Source organism: Bombus huntii, chromosome 9, assembly GCF_024542735.1.
Source record: "Bombus huntii isolate Logan2020A chromosome 9, iyBomHunt1.1, whole genome shotgun sequence".
In the NCBI taxonomy this organism is placed as follows: domain Eukaryota; kingdom Metazoa; phylum Arthropoda; class Insecta; order Hymenoptera; family Apidae; genus Bombus; species Bombus huntii.
The window spans coordinates 13,236,187-13,259,522 of record NC_066246.1 but is presented as its reverse complement, the minus strand read 5'-3'; the positions used below and the strand labels follow the sequence as shown (position 1 = coordinate 13,259,522).

Genomic DNA, 23,336 nt, shown 5'->3' with positions numbered 1-23,336 from the left:
GACGTGTCGTTCACCCCGTGTTTTTCACGGATCGATGGTCCGGTAAAGGAGATACTGATACTCCGCGCTTTCGACAGGTTTTCAGTGCTCAGACAGGCCGCGAACGGATATTTTTCAGAGAAGCCTCACGCTTCGTGAATGCCAATGGGAATGGAAATTCGAAGTTCGCGTATTATACATCAGCACACGGCACGGGGGCTTTGTCACTCGCGCCGCAGAAATACGTGACATACACGTGGATTTCTTGATCGGTATGCATTGTGTCTAGGTAAGAACATCCACGAAGATGGCACGGCATCTCTACGTTCCTATCGGCAAGCGTCAAATTCGGGAGGTTGTGATTGTCGTGAGAATGATCCGGAAGCAGTGCATGTCAAGTTATGCTTCGAATGCTCAAGATACAATGTTTCTTTTTAAAAGAAAGATCTATGTTATATTTAATATGCGATCTATGTATCTAAATATGTGAACTTGAAAAATGAAAAGCAAATTGAACAATCGAATGTAAATTGACTTTTGGATACGGTACTAAGTATTATCCCATGTTTAAATATTTTATCTATCATTGCGAAACAGTCACGGAAACTATATCTTTATTAATGTTTTGTGTCGTTTTTATTTTTCTTTGTTCAACTTAAAGTATTTCTTGATGGAACTTTACTTACATGGCAAAAGTAAAAAATTATAGATATAATTTCTCGATTAAGAAAAATAGAAAAGAACAGCGACTTGAATTGATTTCTTCCAATAATAAATATTGTGTAAAAGAATTGAAATGATGCCTGTTTTGCAATCGTATAATAGTCTGCAGCTATTTGCTGATTGATTTATAGAGGAATATGATTAGCGAAGATGAAGAATAAATAATTAAAAAGATGCAATTAATTCTAAATTCTAAATTACTAAATTTGAAAAGAAAATTTAAAAATATAAGAAATATGTGGATTTTTCGTTCCCACTTTCAATGTTCTAATAATCGAATGAAATTACACTAAAGCTCTTTAAACGTACGTATAAATAATGAACCGCAAACTTACGATCTTTACAAGCGACGAATCTGACGCCTCCTTTTATTTGATTTAAAAAACCGAGGCACTTTGTCGCGGTTCTTCGTCAGACCGTTTCGAGGACACTGATTTACGCAAACGAGGTCTCTGTGCAGCGCTATTCTGTCGACGCGAGAAAATTTTAATGAGAATCAGCGAATAACCTACCGCGACATTTTGAATCGTCATCGATATGGTGAAGAAACCTGAACCGAGCGTATACGTTTCGTTCACGATATTGATAGAATCAATATTTTTTCATGCTTTTGAACAATTAAATTGCGTTAAGCGCTATTTTTACACCGTGTAATATATTCTCTTTGCATTGTATTTTAAAAGCGAATTCTTTTGTTTTTTCAGATCACATTGCGATAAGAAGAAGAAAAATAAATGTTACTCAGGACATTTTCAGTAGATTCTTAATAAGAATAAAGAAAATATTCCATTTCCTCTAAAAAGTTTAGTGAAGTTAGTGGAAGCTCATAGTTTCATATTATATATATCTGAATTTAAACAGTTAAATCCAGAAATTTCACTAGAATTCATACCCGTTTGCGATCAGACGATATTTTGAAATTTCGAGATTTCTAATTAGCAACTTCAAGAGACATTTAAGTCTTACTTGAAAATACATCCGTGTCCTATGTTTCTATTTAACACGAAATTAATAAATTTCAATAAAATCACTAAATATCATTTTCAATGAAACTGGTAACATTGGAAGTTTTATTAAAAATTTAGTGATTTCATCTGTGCAACAACTTAATAAATTGTTTAATAGAAACATGTTTTACTTAATTTGAAAATTATACTATTACCGCACATCACTTCCCTTCGTGCTTGGAGCATCCAAAACTGAGAAAATTTTGAGAGAAATTCTACGAAATCCCTGTACATTGCAATCATCCATTTTCACTGCAGTTTATCTATCTCCCGTCCACGAGTAGTTGAATATTTTGATATTTGCGGATTTCGCATAAATATCTACCTTAGTTTCTTTTATGGATTTATTATACTGTCCTATAATCCTATTGCCATTTTCGGCCAATATTAAGCAATATTTATTATAGCAAATAATATTGATAGAATTATTATAGAGATAGGTAAGAGAAAACGTACATGTAGGAATCATATGAGGTGATAAAATCACCTCATGAGGAATCATCAAGGTGATAAAAATGTATGAGTGCTAAGATGATAAAAAAGAAGTTTCAGATGATTTTATTCTCTGTCTGTTACTTCTTCGCTGTGCTATTTTGATATGTTCATTTCTTATAAAGTTTAGTATATATTTCTATACTTTTAGGTGGGCATCAACCATTTGAGATTGATAATCATGAGATCAGAGCCATGCATGCGTGCTGATAATTTCAGTCTATTCACGTTTTCGGTTACCGATTTGTACAGTAACTTTATCAACATTGTTCATTAATAAATATTTCTTATTTAATCCAAGAATAATATCAAGATTATAGGATAACATAATAAATTCATTAAAAAAAATAAGTCATAAGATGTTTATGCAAAAGCCGCAAATACGTAAGTATTCGAATACGTACGCAGAGAAGAGTATATAGACATATTACTTTCACTCACTTCTATTTAAAGTTTCCCAGATCCAAACTTATACACGAGAAACAGTTCTTTAACTGACACGCGATCAGCTTCGAAACTAAAATATTTGTTACTTTTTTCGCACAAAGATTTCCGGAGACTGATCTTTCGACGCGACCACGACACACGTGAAACTATTCCGGTGACATACAGTAAGCAAACATTTAAAACGCGAACGCTATCAGCACTTCTCGTGATTTGCACAAGCGGCCAGATAATGTCGGTGTTTCGAATGTATTCTCAAATATTTGGTTATGTAACTGGGCTGGTGCGATAATCAGTGTCTAACTACAAGGTTTCGGACAGTCATTATTTAGCTTTTGTGCGTTATAACTCATAACGTAAAGTTGAAGAAGGAATAATATGCATTATATATTACATATTAATTTTATAAAAGAATTGAAATGGTAAAAAAGTAAAAAGCATTTTTTTTTTTTAGTGAGAAAGAATTTAAGTATTTTGGGAGGAGTTATAAATGTTGCATGGAATATCTAACTTATTTTAGTTTTTTAAGACTGTGACAAGATAACGCTATAGAAAAATGATAATATAAATAAACAAATCTGAATGACTCGATAAATTTTTTACCATTTATTTTGCGATGATATCTATAATTAATGTCGTAGATAATATAACAAAATTGCTCTTCATTTTTATTCCTTGGAATTGCATTTCTCTAATCTTTTTCCTAATATAATTTTATTTACCTGAACAAACGACAACATGAAGAAAGAACGTTGGGAATAGAAATCATGCAATTTTCAACATAGATGCAATTATTTACACAAGAGAATAGAAACTGGTGATATCTAGCAACCAATAGATTGAATTACGATAATAATAACTTAAAACAAAGAGATTATATATAATCCAATATGCCTGACAAATCAGAATCATTGTAATGTGCAATGAGTTAACTAAAAAGGTTTCTATCATTCAAAAAAAAAATTTACATCGCAATGTGTTATAGATGTTTTAATTTCTTTAACTTCATAAAATTATAGAATTTAATTGTAACAAAAATAATGAGAAAAAAAATTGTAAATTAAACATTATGTTGACACAACGTTGGTTCTCAATGGGTGTATTAGTATTTTACTGTTATGAAATTTGCGATATAAAACAATATGTATGCATGGTATAATGTTTTAATGAAATATGTAATAAACTACAACGTATTACCCAGCCTTTGCGTATATAAATTTTAATATTGTTTTAATAAATTCTCGCTTGTGAGGTTGCTAAATATCCGGAAGGTACAAGACGTGCTACAGAAATTTATTCGTTTTATTAATCCGCACTGACATATGTACGTATGCTAATTACAAGTTATTAAATAATAAATCAAATAACGTAATTCATCTCGTGTACGAAACATTAGCTATAATAATGAAAATATATTGGTTTTATCAAACGTAATGTTCTTTTGAAAAAGATGTATTAATTATTCACAGGATTTCATTTTTTTCTCGTAATCCTCCATTCATTTTGAATGGTTGCTCATATTGGAAGAGCTTTAGTAAATCAAGATTTGAAGAAAAAGATATATATGATAAGTATGTTTAATTAATAGTATCACACTATTGTTCGCGTATACGAATGGTATACAATTTAAATTTCCAAAAATGCATCTTATGAAAAATTACTTAAAAACTGATCCCTTTTACTACTCTGACAGACAGTTCTAACATGAACATAGAAACATTCTAAAACATGAAATAAAAAATATGAAAGCGTGGGGTGACTCAAATATAATTTCAATTCCAGGCAACCATTTAGTTTGCGTTTTAGTTGACGATTAACAAGGGATCAGCAGCCATTCTCGTGCGGACACGAGAAATCCTATAAAAAAGGCTCGTCGCTTAACAGACCGCCGTTCAACTGATCCTCATTAATGGCATTTGAAACGCGTGGATATCGAGAACGGAAGCATCTGTATTAGTATGCTGTTACATTGACGATTGTTCCGTCACAGATTGGTCTATCGGCCGCGATCTGCTATCATTACACGAGGAACACTATGAACCCAATCTAATCTTGATTAGATTCATAGGAATGGTTTTGGAAATTTTGTTCTGCTTCGACATGCCGACTCTCAACGAGGAAATAGTGTAAATGCGGAAGATATCGACCAGTCGGACAAACAATTTTCGCGCTCGACAAGATAAATTCCTAAACCCTCTTCGATTACGATAAACGTACAACATATATCGTTTTTAGATCTCGCGCTTGTGTATGGAGGTATTTTTGAAATTTATGTAGATGTCCTTTATATATGGAGAAAGTGAATGTATTAGGTTATCCGGAAAGTGTCTTTCTTTTACAGACACGTCTTTTACAACGACGCATCTTTATACAAACATGAAACCTAATCTGTCAAACGTTGTAATTTTTATCTTGATAAAACAAAATGGATCATACGTAATTCGATAAAATAATATAAAACGAAAAATATTGTGCATCTATTATTTCCTTATAAAACGAAAGAAACTTTTCGGACGACCTAATATAATGGGCAAGAACATCTAGCAATATGTTACGTGAATTTTATACTTTTGAATAAGAACAAAAGCAATGAACTATTTTACGCAAGTTCCGTTTAATTAATCTATATTATATAACGTTAAAAGATCAAAAATATAGATTGCGTAGTAATTTTCTATAATATTATATTCTGAATTCATAAGGTATCGTTTAAACACATTTTGGATTCTAATATTGATTGAACCATGTACTTACATAATTCCGAATAGATGATCAAAGGTATCTCCAGAATTCCGCTGAACTGATTAAACATTTTAACCGCGTCGAAGTTTCGTTGTTTTACGATCAAACGTAACGTTGTTTTATTGGCAATAATGATGCCCTCGGTTTCGTCGCACGTAACGCGTCTCATTAGGAGATTTAATGGGTTGTCGCTTGTTTCCCACAGCAGTTTATGTATCAGGTTTAATTGTCCATCTATCGGTCACTTCTTTCCGGAAATTAAACTGTATCACGCGTTAATGCGATTGTTAATTAATACAGAATCACGAACGATCATCCGGTAAAATTGATACTCTTGACACGACCAATAAATCCACAGTTTATAACACGATTATTTATTTTACAATTCCTATAAAATTATCATGATCTTTCGACGCAAAAAATATACATTTTTGGAGATTTCACTAAAATTCCCACGCTTGTTATGAAATTTATATTCATATGTGTGTGTCACTTTGCTTTTAAAATAGTTCAAGATTTAAAAGTTAAAATTAGAATTTCCATTCGAAATTTTATTACACTGTATTTTACAGACATTTCTTTCGGAAAGAATTTGTGTTGAAAGTTGCAAACATATTTAGTACATTTTTAAAATGTAGGTAATATTATACGAACTCGTTTTGAAACTCCTTTTTTGAAGAGCGGTTCAACAATAATTTTGTCGATAATGATGATCCATCATATTATTAGATTATCATTTTAAATACAAAATAATGCTTGTATTTGAAACAATAATACGGGTCGAAACGCTGCACTTCCAAATTGAAAACCATCATGGTAAATTGTTTCCATAACATTATGAAACGTCCATACATTACAATTGAAGACACCGATAATTGAAGCGATCGCTACGTATAAAACGCAATTTATATGTATATACAATATAATAGAATGTTTTGCAAATGATATTATTACGACGTTTTCTATGTTCCAGCTTTTAGCTCATGAAACTGCTAATCGTAACGTAATGGCTGCTGCAGTGTAGATTACTTTTGAATTAATTTATTTAATTAATAGCGTAATGAAATGATGAGTTTTACTTATAAAATATTTGCACCTTTATTGTGAAAATATCTTACACTTTTGGCACGAGTTGCATGGAATGCCTAATTTTAAGTGCTCGTACAAAAAAAATTGTAAAAATTTCTCTTCGTGTTCTTTTCTCTTCTTTCGTGTATGATAACATAATTGAAAGGACAAAAGAATTCAAAGAAAAATTTTAAAAATTCGTATTATATCTTCTTTTTGTCTATTTATACAGTCTATAGATTCATATAGGTCATAATGACAACATAAGAAGTTCGTTCGAAAATAGGATTCTCTTTTTAATACAATGGAAGTTAATTGCAATATTCAGAAAATGGTCATAACAGCACTTCTTGTTACATTCTTCCTGAATTAATAGTCATTAGATCGAGAGACAGTTCCATGTCTGTGTTTCTTCTTCGAGAAAAGAACTTTAGATGCAACCCCCTCCTGCTGGCAACTTCTCCAAGTTTATCGTCAATCTTGTCGCAACGGTACCAACAACTTCTGGCCGGAGGGTTTGAACTAACTTCCTGACGACGCGCATCGAAACCGAGTCACCCCAGCGTTAGTTAGCTAATAAGTTTTTTGTCGAACATCTTCGCTATCACGGTGTGTATTTTGCGTCATTATCGAGAATGCTTTACGGACGATTTAATCTAAAACTTTCGCGCTATAACACGGGTTCGATGATTTTCAATGGGATCATACAGGGTGAAAAGCTTACCAACAGGATCGGTTAAAATGGTTGAAGAATTATCTACTTGAATGATTTTGTTGCACGAACGAAGTTCATTTGACAACGTGCTGAAAGTTTCAATATGTAACCTGATTTTCGAAAAATTTCTGACGTGTTAAATTGTGTCTTTGATGGTTAACGAATTGTGAAATGTAATTGTTTTGGAAGAATCACAAAAGAATTTCAGCACTATTTACTTTACAGATGAATGAATATATTGTTCATTGTTTAACTTTTATTCAAATGTGTGTTATTTTTTTAATATCATTTTCTTAGTCAATTGAACTGCTATTGATATAGGATATCGAGTATATTATTACACTGATATTAATAATTATTGTTTATGTTATAAATTAGAAGAGGACGGTATATGAAACGAAAGTAAAAATGTTTTTACCACGTGAAAATTGTTTATTTTCTTACTGGTTAAATCTCTATTATATAAAAATATCAATTTTCATTAAAAGAAATCACAAAATACTTCAAATATATTCAAATTATAAATAGAATTCAAGTTACAAAATATTTTTCTTGTTTTCTTAAATACAATAAAATTATTTTGATTACAACATTGGGACTATGTTTTAAACCTTAATTAAATCTCTATTGTAATAAAATAAGTGTTTTGTCTAGCATTGGCATTCTTGATTTACTACAAAATAATATTGTGCGACACACGCAACAATTCAGTGATGACCCAGACAGTGAATCAATTTGAGGAAATTTCGCCAGTGTTAGTTATCTAATCGGAATGAAATTATACCTGCAGCATATTAGTATACTCTCGTTACTATCTGTCAAATCTATCTCCCGTTATTGTCAAATTAGTTATCGATAGTTCAATTTTCGATATAACGTCTATGTAAGTCTCAATTGCCTGCAGGGTCATTACCTCTGAGAATAATTAAGCCTGGTCAGCGATAAAAATGAAAGATATGCAATGGATAAATATAGAAATAAAAGAAACAGCTGAAACATCCACTCTTTTACAATCTTCTATTTGTTTACGAAATTTATTCAACCGAATAAATTTAATTCGCGTAAAATATTGTTAATCATATTAATTAATCCCCTAAAAATGACAAATATATTTCGTCTTGCGTCATAGCAAAAGCTAAATCGTTCATGTTCAAGGCCATTTCCTACTATTCTAGGCTTTCGAAAAATCCGAAAAGATTCTGAAATGTTTATCAATATTCTTCCAATAAAAGTAAAAATAATTTCAAAGTTTAAGATAAATATATGAAATTGGCGTTTAAATATTATGAAACATTAATTCTTAAAAATATTAAGAATTTAAGAATATTACGAGCTTAAAACCGTACGTACGTTTCTTCGGTTATACAAATACATTTTCCTCGTCGTGCAATTAATGGGGGCGCGACGAATAAAAAGCAATGTGAAATGCGCGAGAACGAACGTTAAACGTATACCGAAATAATCCGGCGTGACAAACGTAATAACCAGAACGTGAAAGTATAATAACAAGGACCAGCTTGTTGGTATTCTTCGTGGAAATTCAACCGTATTTCCGTGCTATGTCGTAAAGTTTGCCGACGATCGCAAGTTCTTGCTAGGGATGCAGGAATTCTAGCCCAAAGGGCTTGAAAGTTTGCGCAACTGCAACAGTTACAGTGCCAGACATTGATACCACGACAGCTGTTCGATAATTGCACCTTCATCGATCAAGTTGGACTTGCACACAAATAAACACGACAAGGATTATCTCTAGACCTTTGTATTTTAGTCCCTCTCAATTCGATTTATATATTGATTAAATTTATTATGAGAGAATTTTTTATATTTAATTTTTAGATAATATTGGTACTGTAAGATTTGTTTTATTTAGTTTCAATTTTTTGTCATTTCAAAATTTTTATATTATGTACAAATTTTATATTATATCTTATATTGTATATAGAACCATATGTGATTAGTTACCTTAAAATGTTATTAATAGAACAAATAATTCGTTATAACATATTTTAATGCAAGCAACAAAAAGAAAATGGATCAATTCAAAATGAAATTTATTCCACCTTTATTCGTCGCAGTTGAAAGTTTTGCGAATTTCAAGAGGAAATCGATTTTGAAAGGGATTACTTAATAAAAGATTAACGTTTACCGAGCATAGAACAACGAAATTCTTTGGCAATGTGTAAACTTCCCGCTCACTCACGTTAAATTATTCACTTAACTGTTACGAGTTTTAGACTCGTGTTACCAGCAGACTTTTAGCTAGATTAAACAGTGAAAGTTTCAATGTTTAACTGTGTCATTGTTGAACGTGTGGTTCATAGAAATGATCCACTTAAGAAACAGCAAGTTGCATACATCTTACAACACTGTTTCCTTCTTTGTCTGATTAAATTCTCTTTATATGTAACTTTCCTATCGCCGTTTATTTTAAAACAGAGAAAGATATTCAGAAAAAATAGTTATAAATAAGTCTCAACACGTTTCCTTTCACACATTAATCAAGTTCATCTGATATAAATACACGTAACCAATAAAAATTTAGGATGACAAACAAAGAAGAAGAATATCAATTTGACCCAATATAGAATTCAATTTCCAGCGTGTTACAATTTTTAACCCTTGTCGATGTCGAGTTGGAACGCGCGAAGCCAGCAAATTCATTTCGCGTATCGATCGTGGGAATTTAATTTTGTCCAAAGGGACCCGTTGATCATTGATGAGTTCGACTTCGATTCCGGTTGAAAGCTAACAGAAAGGAGAGATCAATTATGAAGTTTGCTTATCTAATCGTCCGCGAGAGATTATGCGAACGGGAAGGATGCCGCGTTTTCATCGAAAACTTTGCCAATATTTTCTTTGCCAGTGAAATGAAACGACAGGAGGTGCCAGATCAAACTTCGCCAATGACATCTGATGGAAATGATACGATCGACTTTCCTGAGTGGCAGCATCCTGTCCCCCGTTGCCTTTAATTAACGACCAGTTACGACGCGTTATCGTGTCGGGTGTGTGTCTTCGGCCTAGTGCACCATCCGTGACTTCTCTGTGATCTGTGTCCCCGAGCTGGGCCCTGAAATACGTCCACAAGGACGTGTGGGTGCTTTTAATTAGACGACTGAATTATTTGCACGAGTCAGTAACACAATGCTTGTTTGTGGGAGAAAGCGGTCGTTAAAGCCCGCAGTCGAATGAACCATTCATGGAACTGATTTTCAGAGTTTTGCTTGAATGCGGATTCATGGTTGTTATAGTGACACCGGAGATCTCGTGGGTGAAATCGTAATCACGCTCTGTAATTATAATTGCGTTTTGTTTTGTATGTGGTTCTGTGAGCCAATTTGCGTTGAGCAAATTAGGGGACTTTAAAGGTAGACAGGTGAAATGTATGAATGGTTGGTTGGTTACTTAATTCTCTATATGTGGATTTTTTGTACACATGAGGAAGAAAAGTTATTTAATAGTGATTGATTATAGTTTTTCATTCTAACGAGAGAAGTAAAAACTAATGAATGCACTAAATGAATTATTCGATGATAAAGTAATAGAACAAGACGCGAAAAGAATATAACTTTTTAACGATATTTCAAGTCTATCACATTATATTTTGTATGTATCTCAATAAAAATATTATTATTGATTGTATCACTGTTGAAAGTAGCCTACCCAACTGGAACAAGTCGATTTTCCTTTCGATTATAATTGGAAAATTAGAAGAAAAATGAGTGGTTCAAAGTAATCTATAATATCTTTTACTGAAATTTTATTGATTATAACTTCTTAAAATGAACGGTCGCTTTATAATAGTAATATAACAGTAATAGAATCTTTCACCGTCCCAGAAAAACCATATACAAAATTGTTCTTCACAAATATTATCATAATCATCCTTCTCATGAACAAACCAAGCTTTGCATTTGTGTTTACCTACGCTTTATTTAAATTATGCTCGTCCACATTCTAATTTATCTTTTGCACGGTGTGTTATATTTTTTGAGCTTGCTTTGTCGGCTAGTTATTCCTTTTATACTATGATTTCTTGAATACACTGCGAATAAATTCATTTGTACGTTCGCTCGATTTTTGGTTCACTTTTACGTTAGTTAGTTACTCTATCGCTTTATAAGAACTTTTCACCTACCTTTTCTCCCTCTTTTTCAATTAGTTTGCTTTCTACGCTGCGCCAACATCTTTCTCCCATTTTATTTCTTCCTTCCAACGTTATTCCTCTTTGTGTTGCCTCTTGTTTCTCATCCATCGTTAGCTTTTCCTACTGATGTTGATGTATGTTTCGATGCGGTCTTTAGTTTATTTTTCTTTACTTCATCTCTCTGCAAAAGACTTCTTTCCTTTTTTCCTCTCGGATACCTTTCTACCCCACAAATACTCGATTTTCAAACTTCCGCTTCATCCATCCAACTTCTTCGAATTTCCTTAACAATCAAGCTCTTCTTTCATGATAATTAATCTTTCTTTCGGGTACTTTATTCATTATATTTTCATCATCGGTTCTTTAATAAAAATTCTTTTAAAGTTTTTTACAATTACCTATTCATTTGTTAATTTCTCGATTCTTCAGCGAATCACAACCATCCGTGCAACATGAGTAAAAAATTATTCTTTTTGTTTTATAACTATAGATCTGAAACGGAATTCTTCCACAACAATGTTCGATAAAGATTCCATTATAGACAATACATTGTAGAATAAGGCTAATTAATCCTCGATCGGATAATATTTCCTTACTGAAAAAACCTTCCGACTGCGAATTTTCATGTCGATCTCTTTCTTCCATCCTTTATTCATTCTTCGCCCCCACTTTAATTCTAGTTTACAAAAGAAAAGGTATTTGAACGAGATCGAGTGAAATGTCGTTCTTCGATCGCTTTATTGCATTCAGCGTGTGATCGGGGTTGGCTGACTTCCCTGAGCGAAGAAAGAAAAAAAGAAAATAACGTGTGTGTGTAGGTGAGTCGAGGCAAAGGTACGTCGATAATCCTTGCTCGGCGTGGGTGTCCTTTCATATTTTAACAAGGTCGAACAGAGAATTTTAGCAACTCCCGACGTAGGTGGCGTTAAAGGGACCACGCTTCGAGAAAATTGGATTTTGAGGAGGTTTGATTGGATTAAGAGCGACGACGATAGACACGCGTGGTGAAAAGGTAATTTCGTTCACTCGGCTAATAAAACTGGCACGCTTTTCCATTCTTTTCTCTCAGAGTTGGTTACTCCTCTGTGCTTAACGAATGGATACCTGCGCCCCTTAATATATTAGGCTAAGGCCTTGATTTTCTGATAGTTGGGAACTTTTTCTTTTTAAGTGCTAGGAAGTAGAGTCTTCCAGACGCCAAATTAACCAACTCTATAAATTGAAATACAAAGAACAAAATAATACAAATATTACTCATTGCCCTCATATGAAAAATAAATTCATAAAAATAAGTCATCTTCTTTTTCGGAATTGAACACTATGCATATAAATAACGAAATTAGCAATAAACAAATTGACGCAGTTAAGGAACAAAAAGAAAAATGAAAGACTGTAACATTTGTCTATTTCACAATGAACTAATGGATATTGAAAAAGGTCTACAGAGAATTTTAGAAATTTTTTATAAAAAATACCGCAGAAAGAAATAATAATTATGACAGTGCAATAAAACCATCAAGAACCAACAACCTGGCAAACCGCAAAGACGAAGCTTAATTAAACTCCAAATCGCGATGCTATATAGCTTTACGAAGTTTCTATTATACACAGAATGATCTCCGTTAATTTAGTTGTACAATGTCCCACAACAAATCATTGATTCCTAGTGGTAGCTCTTTAATTATCCCTTTGCAAACAATTCATACGTGGTACACGACTCTAACGATATCAGACGACTGGTGTGTCAAAGCGAGAAACTATTGTATCGTGCTAACACGATCAGTCTAGGATCTCATTTACGTTCAATTCGCTAATATTACAACAAACTTGCGAATTATTCAATTTGGTCCTATAGATGGACGCTTAAATAGCCAACAATGAATAGTTTACTCGTGATTGGTCTAATTACTAAGGGACCTTCTAAAATTCTACCTATCAATTTTCATGTGATACTTTTGTCCTGTCACCGGACTCACTGCTCTGTTCAGACTTTCAAGAATGCGATACCCTCGAGCGGAAACTACTCAGAACTCCCCCTATCAGTTGGTCGATAGTTGTTATTGCCAATAACCGCTATAAATTTCTGATCAATCCTCCGAGACGTGAAATATTTTAAACTGTCGACACTGTTCTCTTTAATATGTTTGTTACGACCGTTCGCGGAGAGACGCGGTCGCGAGGAAAAAGCGTCAGCGAGAGGCGTAAATTCTCGCTACGATTCGGTGAATCGACGCCGCGAAGTAGTCGTTCCCCTGTTTCGTTTAGGATAACAGAGGTGGTTGATATGAATATGACACAGTAGTAAGTTATATTTCACCGTTTATTCCACAACTTATAACGAGGATAGTTACCCTGGTGCGTATGTACGAGATGAGTGAGTGACTGAGTGATCTGCGGGTGTGTATACCCGCTCGAAGGATGTTGACCGTTCGAAGGATGCAAAAACAGTACTCTTGGAAGACGATGCTGTCTCGGAGGAGAGCTAAGGATGAGTGAGTCTAGCGCACGGGACCATCGGATTGGTTGGTGCCGATGTTATTTAGGAGAGTGAGGGAATAGGCTTCGTTTTTAATTGGTTAAACGAAGGGTCTTAACCGCCCTCGAGAGAAAGTTGTTAGTGGGAGGAAAGTTGCAGCGTACGTGACAAAAACTGACTTTCCCTTGTTAAGCCGTGGTAGACAATAGTCTCTAGGAATTCCTCCGAACCAGATGTTTGTTTCGTTTGAAGGACCTTTTCCAGGAAATCTATGTGATTTATGGAAGGTCCTTGACATCATGGAAGATACGCTGCGAGTATCCGAAGACATCTGGTTGCCATATTGCCTGCGGTGTGTGGCCTCGGCTAGGTAGAGTGTTACGCGACGTAACAATGTTATTGAGTTTAAAGTAAAAATTCGAAATTTAGTTTTAATAAATACTTTAATTATAAAAAGATAATAATCATTAATATATTGTTTACATAATATATTAAATTATATTAATATAATAATATAAATGTATTATTTCTAAATGCAAGTCGTATAGTTTTAAAATAAAGTAAAGTATATAATGAAAGATTAAGTTTTAAAAATAGATTGTCAAGTAATCGAATTCTATATGATGAATTGTGTTTCGTACTCAGACAGAAACCCCTTCAATAAATTAAGTCAAGTATTATTGAGCCTCGGCAGAAGCCTAATTTTCTCTAGACTGAAACACATCCTCAAGGATTTCGATCCCTTATGTAGTGGAAAAGTTTGAGTGGAACGATTTGTTCTCTTTCTTTCAACCTTTAAGAAGTACTGGATGGTTTGGAAGAACATCTAATCAATATAATTACACCAAAACATAGGTAGGAGGAAAAAAGAAATTAAATTGAAAAAAAAAAACTAAAAATTCATTATTATAATAATTGAATTCTGTCATCGAAGCAATTCCAGAAATTGTCACAAACTAAGAGATACAAGAGAAGAGGGATGAATTCGCTGACTCGAGTCCAGCTTAATCACGATGACAAAAGGGATCGGTAATTTCGTGCGTTGTATTATACACGCCTCGGCGACCAACTCATTAAAGCCACGTAACCGGAACTTGGAATAGTGCTTCGAAAGCCAGCGCGGAAACTTAGAGAGCTTTCGTCCAAGAACAGTTCCGGGGACTCAACTGCAGCCTAGGTGTATGCACCTATAATTACGCGGCTCCTGGATGCGATACAGCTGGAGGCTTTCACAGCGACCCTCGTCTCTTCCTGTGTTGATTATCTTCGAGTAAATCGAGTATCTCGCGAACGTCTTTCCCTTAGTTTGCAGCTCCTACCCCTACTGTTCCCATTACTACCTTTTGTTGTTTAAAACGCTTTTCGAGTCTAAACCGAAAAACCACCGAGGGCATGCGATTATTTGTTTCAAAAGTTCCTTTTTCTCGGATTGGATTGCGTTCAGAATATTTGACGTAGGACAAAAGGATTTTTAAAAATTAAAGTTTTTAATGTTTTATTCGATTCTAGTTTAGGAAAAAAGGTAAACATTGATGGGGATAAAGCAGATAATTAATTTCTTAAGAGATTCAAATGAAGTAATATTTTGATGGATGTATGTATAAAGGTAATGAATACATTACATACACTTAACAGTAGTAGTAATATACTATGAATAAGCAAGTACATGCCGATTTAATCAGAAACTATCTTGAATTAGGTTTCAGTAACACAAACTGATATAGCTGAATAAACCTTTCTAGATATAATACATCACCATAAATTTGTGTATTCAACTTTATTCAAATTTATGTTTCAAAAGCTGTATTATCTGGGAGTTAAAGTGACAGCTTTATCAAAATCAGACAATTTCTAAGAAGAAAAGAATGCTCAGGAAGTTACAATGAACAACTGATATATTCTTTCATTTATAAAAAATTTATCACACCTTTCATAATGTAAAATATTTCATAACTAAAGTAGTTAAGTTAGTATTTTTTACGTAAAATATTTTAAAATATTTCTAAAAATTTAGACGGGAATTTGAGACCTGTAATTTTACTTTAGTTCGTTGATCCTTGTCCTCTCTTTGTCTGACCACTTAGCTGTCAGAAATTATCTTGCGAAAAGATAATTTCGCTATTTTACGGCTAAAGTTAATTAACATTTAACCAGCAACAGTAGAAGCTACATAAATATGTGTCGTCTTGCAGATGTAATTACGTAATTCTGTAATAGAATGTGAACTCGTGTTCTAGGTCCTACCACGTTCGTCCAAACCTTCTTTCTTAACATCGATTAAAATATTTAAAGTACCACGCATCTAATTTGAATTTGAAGCAGAAATTTAACAGACAACGAACTTCTAAATAAAAATAGGTTGATAGAATTCTGAATAGAGCTCTGACGATTTGATACATTTGAAGTTAAAGTCAAAGTTCAATTTGGTACAATTTGTCACTGTTGAGTTAACATTGTACAGAAAATATAAATAATCATAAAAATATATGATTTTCAATACCGTTTAATTTGTTATGCAACAAAGAAGGTAGTTTGTCTATTAAAGATTTTATAAAAAATCATCAAATATGAAGTTTGTATTAAAAATAAAAGATGTCCTAAAACTCATGAGTGTATACACATATATAACTCAATATTATACAGAATTAGGAGCGAAAAATTAATCGAATTGATATAACGCATACTTCTGGAAAAGGAGCTTTGGCATTAAATCACATCAAACGAATTAGACAAAAAAATAAATTTTTCAACAAATAAACTGGAGCGCAGGTTTCGTGCGTCCATGCTGCGCTGGGTGAAAGCATCAAAGCTAAACGTATTAAACGCAACTCTACAACTAATGCGAAAAGTGACTCGAGTACGAGGTTGTTTAATATGATATTCCAAAGACTCTCTTCCCATCGTGCAAATGTATTCAAATGAAATTAAACGAGTTACGAAGAAGTGGCTAAACGTGATAAAAAAGGCAGAACTCTTGGATAAAGGGATCGTCCCTTTTTTTTTCTTTTATTTTTCTTTTTTCTTTTATTTTTCTTTTTTCTCTCTCTTTTTCCCTAGTCTGCTCGAGCATCTGGAAAGAAAGTACCCGAAGCAAGGCAGAAAACTCGCGACTGGAAGCGTCCGAGTGAATAGAATTCCAATTAAAGCTTTCAAGACCCACGGAAGAATCTTTGAAATTCAAGTTCCGTGATTCAATTTTGTCACACAATTCGTCTCAGCTGCTAGCTAATTAGAAATTTTCGGGGCTGAAACATTTCATATTTTCTCTTTCATTCGTGAACACAATACCATTGGCAGAGAATGTATTGGGACTTGAATTACTTTGTTTCCCATAACGACGCCGCTATAAAACTAAGATAATATGAATTTATTACAATAGTATGTTCAATAAGAATCTTTACTTTTTTCATCTAAATTTACGCAGTGATTATACTTCGTTTATATTTTAATTCAAATATTTAGTGATTTAAATTTAACTAAATATGAACAAATAAATTAAAGTTAGAAATACTGTGCATTAAAAATATTGATATTGAAACCTATGTATATTGATTAAATATTTCCTCCTTTTTTAACATCCTATGTAAAATCACGTAAAATTGACAGTTATTCAACCTGACAAAAATATCTTTGTTAAACAATCTTCAACATGCTAACCTTTTTAACATCCAATATAATACGATGTTAAAAATTATAATAAAATTATCAATTATGTAAACGGCTAATGTTATTTAAATATATATACTTCAAGCAATATTTGTTTCTCTATATCCTATTAGCATAAGTTTCAATCATACAATATTCAAAAGCGCTCCTACTAACCACTTTCCTCTTTAATGCCTCACACTTATCACTCAAGAAAAGGGAGAAAATCAGCCAAACTATCATCGAACGAATCTAAACCGTCGAATGCATACATCATTTCTTAGTAATTAACAAGATTCATTCGCTTCAATATTTTATTTCACTTTAATAAACTTCCTTCGATTCGAAGTTCTGCTCGTTTTCGCGAGCTGTTCCTTCAGTTCTATTCTTCCTTCATCCATCCCCTCGATGCTTTTTCCAGTGGCGACGCGAGCCCGTTTAAAGGAATCAGTGGACGGGAAATTAGCTCGGTGAAATCGCTTTCGAAGTTCCGAACAACGAGAGGCTCCCTTTGTCGGTGGTTCAATCGCGAACGTGGAACAGACCGTTTTATCTCGTCGAGTTTCTGCTTCACGACGACGTATTCGCTCGTTATCGCACCCCGGAGGATCATCGGGGGCACGCGTCGTCAGAAGATCGTCGTCGAATTAATTGGCCGATCCAAACGATAAATATTTGAAATGAAATAGCATAGGATGGGGACGAGAATATCGCCGACACCTCGGCCGGAGCTGAGTAAATTTGCTTGATGATTAATTAAGGAGCGACGCTGACGGGTGGGTGCCTCGGTTCGAGTTATATGGTTATGTTTGGATTCCGTGTGGACCTAGTTTCCATATTTATTGGAACATGTATGCAGATGGTTATAATTTGTGCGCTAATCACGAAGCAGAATAACAAAAATTCATTTGTTGAAATTAAGGTTCGTAAGATTGACTGGCTGCGAATCATGGTGTTGTAAGAGAAATCGTCATAAATCTTAATTACCTTAGTTTAATCACTGTAATTTAAGAAAACAAAGGCTCTACGAGAAGCTGCTATACCAGACCATAAAACTCATTTCAATTATGTATACTTGCGTCAAAGTCTATATAAATTACACAGACCCGGTCAGTTCAAAAAACCACATATTTTAAATGTATCTCACTTGAATCCAGAAAGACCCTATTAGCCAAAACATGTTTTGTTACTTAACTAAACTTGAAAAAATCTTACATTATTTTAAAATATCCTGACTACAAATTCAAAGTCCGTAAAACCACGATTAAGAAACTTGATCCTTGAACCTTGATCGTACGATTTTCTTTCGCTAAGACGAAACGTGGGGAAAAAGTTTCATGTGGGCAGACGAAGCACAAAGAAACGACGATTTTGTTCTGTCGGCTCATTATTAAAAGCCACGGTGTTGTGAACACGTCTCGTGACGTTCAAGTCGTGTTTCGTATGGAAGTTTTGTCGAGCAGGCCGAAAAACGAGAGACGAAAGCACTTAGGGAAAAATTCTAGTGTACCTCGGCGCGTATTGTTTACTCCGAGCGGGGGTGGCTCCGTACTTCTTTTCCAATTCACAGAGAAACGTATTCAGTGCGAAACAAGAGAGGAAGGGTAATGCATCGGATCTTAATAACGAGAGTATGGATGGCGGCGTAATTGTCTGAATTAATTTGGAAATGCACAGGTTGTTCTATGGGACCCTATCGATGTGACTCCTGTGCTTGTGGATGTACAGATAGTTGTCACATAAACCGGATGAATGTAGAAATTGTTTGTCGAAATACTGAGTTTCGTATAGGAGCAACTGTTGAAATTAAAATTGAACATCCATCAGCTTCGAATAACAATGAGATTCTATATGTTGAAATATTAATTCCTTGACAGTTTAATGTGATAGATGAGTATGGCATTCGTAATGCTATATTATTATTGTTATTTATATGTTAGATATTATTCCACTTATCATATTTTTAAAAAAAAAATTATAAAATAACTTGTCATATGCATGTGGTATAATTGACATTTTTTAATTTTATATATAATTTAAAACTATAAGATATGTGTAATTAGGAGATTTATAGAAATTAATGATAATTTATTAATACTAGTTGAATAAGTTTTAACGAAGAGTTTGAGTAATTTATGATATCTGGAAAAAATTTTATTCTTAATGTTAGACTTTCTGCCTGAGTTTTCTCGCACTCGTTCGAACAGTAGTAGTAACGTCCTATATTGGTCAGACATGGCGTCGAACTATTTCTGCCTGAAGTCTCCGCAATTCACTATTACTATTAATAATACCAATTACACGTACCATGTTTCTGAAGTAATGGCAGCTATGCTATCCTGGACAACAGAGATCGACGTCTGTCAGATATCTCGTTTTCCAGCATCTGCCGAGTTTCAGTGATAGTACATTGCAAGTCTTTGCAGGGAATTGAATATCTCTTCACTCGTACATTGACGTAGAAAAGAACAAAACCAATTAGCCTAAGTATATTCAGATGAAAAACGTATTTTTGCGAAAAATTTTAATTAACTCGCTCCGTGACTCTCTTAGTTTCATTTTTGAATATTGGAATATTGGAATTTGAATAGTGTTGTTCTTTCATTATCTTAAGCTATCGTATCAATGAATTCCTTGTTAGTATCACTTTTTTAGATAAAACGCTGAGAATGGTACAATAGTATATTTATTTTTCACTTTACCATAATTATCTTATTTCATTTTGCCAAATATTTCTAAGCAATTTTCTATAGAATTCACGGTTTTGAATGTGGATTAAAAGACACATACATAATGTAGACGTATTAAATATAACTGTACTTCAATCCCTGTAATTATTAATACACTGTATGCTCATATATCGAAATACACTAAAATAGAAACCTCTACTTTCTTATACATATTCAAATATTCATAATTTCCGATACCAATAAAATTGTTATTCACTTAGCATACTTAGGGTGGGCATAAATCGATGTTTTGATTATAAGTTGATACTTACTAACGACGTTATAGAGAAAACTGACTTACACTTTGTTTTGAAGACTTGATTACTTGCTTAAAATTAACACACATTTTGTGATTTATACACAAGAATGTGTACGCGGAACAGATCATATAGCGGTAACAACCAGAAATTAATAGTATTTAATCCTAACTCAATTCTTCTCAAATAATATTATTCAAATTCCAGCACCATAAACTCATAAGAATGCCCTGCGGCGACCTAAAAGATCCAATTTATCATATCTCTACTACTCCCTCCTAAAATCAATTTTTCCTAATTCAAGGAATCGACTTAAACGGAACAAAAGTCTACTAGAGAGCTACTTCTTGAGACAGTTCGATTCATTTTCTTCACACAAAAGAACGATTCACCGTGGCGACGGGGATGTCCCATTTCATGCACGACAGCAAACAATGGTTGGCAATTATCAGAACGCAGAGGTCCTCCGTTGACCGATCGTTGACCGGGTTCCAGAAACCGTATCACGCTTTGAGCAAGGACGCCTACTGCATGTGGACTCCTATTTTCGGTGGCCGCAACACGACGTGCGCCTCTCCAGTTTACAAATCCTACGCTATCGATTTCCTATTAGCATTGGGTAAACCGCTAACGTTATTAGCCAAAACTGGAAAGCTGGTAGTCGTGGACTAGCGCGGACCAGATGCCGATATAAGAGTTGTATATATAGAGATATACATACATGTATATAAATCATAAAGCAACGCGATATCGGTGTTACGTTAACCTTAATTACGTTCGAGCGTTAATGTTCGCATTGCTAACGACTTTGGTTACACTAATGCCTCGCGTTTGTGCATGCGTATGTAATGTGTCAGTGCGGGCCTAACGGAGCATGCTAAGGTGGAGAATCGTGCATCAAGCAAGCGTGTGTGCCAGTGTGATAAGGAAAGTTTCTAAGTTTGCTGAAAATCAATTAAGAAGGAATCACAGCAGTAAGATTATTCTGAATTTAGTTTTCTTCTTTATGTATATTGTGGTAGAATTAAGAATATGTTCTGTTTACTGATGTCAGGAATATATTTATAAAAATTGTTTAGAATTACCCTCGTTTAAATTTGATAAGAAAGTAGATCATTTTACTGCTGTAACCTCCTTTTACGAAAAATATTCTTAACGAAACCTAAATTTAAAAGTAAGATGAGAACGCCAAATTCATACGATGGAACTCAGTCGGAGACGATTAAACACGATATTGTGTAAATGTTTAATTTATTTCAGTAAATGTACTTAACAATTCTATGTAATATTTATTAATTTGACGGTAATATAATGTGGCACACAATGTTGAATCCTTTGCACTTGATAGTATGAAACATTAGTTCAAATATTTATGTATAAAATTAGAGAAATTTACATCATCTCTTTAAGTTATCTTATGAAAACTATGATCTTCTTTCGAATTCCTAAATTTCTTTTTTATTTTTGAATTTAAGTTTGTTTTTATTTCTAAGTTTCTATTTTTATATATACCATCAACTTTCTTCATAGACGTCGAATCAATTTGGCGTGTATGTATATAATAGCGCAACAAAGACGGTGAGAAATAGTTCGAACGATACGTTATGGAAGTTAGTTTGTCCTGGAACAAGTTCTGGAAGAGGAAGCAACTAATACTTGTTACTCACCGTCGTTGTTAGTTCTGGCTCGCGGCGGGGATGAGCTGACCGTAGGGAAATTCCGGGAGATGTTGTCCCTAGGCTGAGATTGTGGCCCTTCGAGGTTCGGACTAGGACTGAACTCAGCCCTGAAGTCCGCCCTGTCGAATCCCTCCTCAAATTGATGCATCAAATCCACCTCGTCCATTTCCACGTCGCCTTGGTATTGTTCTTTCAACACAGCTCGTGGTACTGTAACCAGAGGAATGGAATGAATCGCGGTTAATGAGGTTCTAACAGTAAATTCAAGCTGAATGAGAAACATAAGAAACTCGAATTTTTCACGCATTTTCGGGGTTTCATTTAGCAGCAGTGAAATCCTCTACTGAAACTCAGCCACTATGCTTATGCGCACTTCTTGCTTTATTTCTTACCTGGCTGTTCATTTTCATAGAGTCTCCTATGTTTTCGTTTTGTTTGTTATTTAATTACTTTTCTATTGTGCATGTTTTATAATTATTTAGGGCACAAATATTTTTTATTTTCAAGAAATACTTTAATGCAATGTAGAGTTGACAGAAGTATCAAAGGAATTTTGTTTACAAAAACGTTTCCTCTTCTTATTGCTTTTTATAGTTCAGTTTGTGTTGCATGGATGAAATTGATTTTTACTGGTGATAATATTTATAGTTGCTCCTTGATGTAGAAAATGGTTCTTGCTTTACCTCATGGTAGTAGTAGAAAAAATAAATATTCTTAAGTGTTACTATTTTAATGAAGAATTTTAATTACGTAAATAAATTTTTTCTTATAGAAAGGATTAAATGTAATTTCTACAAACTAGTTGTATAGTTAACACTCAGCCTAAATAATAATTGTTTGGAATACACCTATTAAAAAATCACTCGATGAAACATTCAAATATCCAGTAACCTTCTCATTAACCAATAGTAATATTATAAACATATGAATGTTTTCAAACCATAAATAACATAATTCATTAACAACTTTTTCGTCTACGTATATAAACAACGGAAATGAAATAATATTAGTTTCTGTCAGCCATATAAGGTTCCCTGTTCCATAATCTGACAGTAGTCAATTTATTTCCGGCCGCATAATGTTCGACTTCGATATATGGCTACGCTATCGATATACCGCATCGCGTATGCAATTCCATTTCAAACGGACGAAATCTGTGTCTCGCACTGACGCGAACGTGTTGCACAACATATTCTGAGTTACTTGGCATGTAAAAATTTGCGATAAAATTAG

The 23,336-nt window shown here is 33.7% G+C and overlaps 1 protein-coding gene across 4 annotated transcripts in view; it reads right to left on the bottom strand.

The window, feature by feature from the left end:
• The window catches only part of LOC126869325 (protein eva-1), a 324,775-nt gene that overhangs the window by 11,462 nt on the left and 289,977 nt on the right, over window positions 1-23,336 (bottom strand). For all 4 annotated transcript variants that reach the window (XM_050625710.1, XM_050625713.1, XM_050625712.1 and 1 more), the window contains exon 7: window positions 22,092-22,313. In XM_050625710.1, the coding sequence (XP_050481667.1) occupies window positions 22,092-22,313 (222 nt within the window). The remainder of the gene's footprint in view (window positions 1-22,091; window positions 22,314-23,336) is intronic.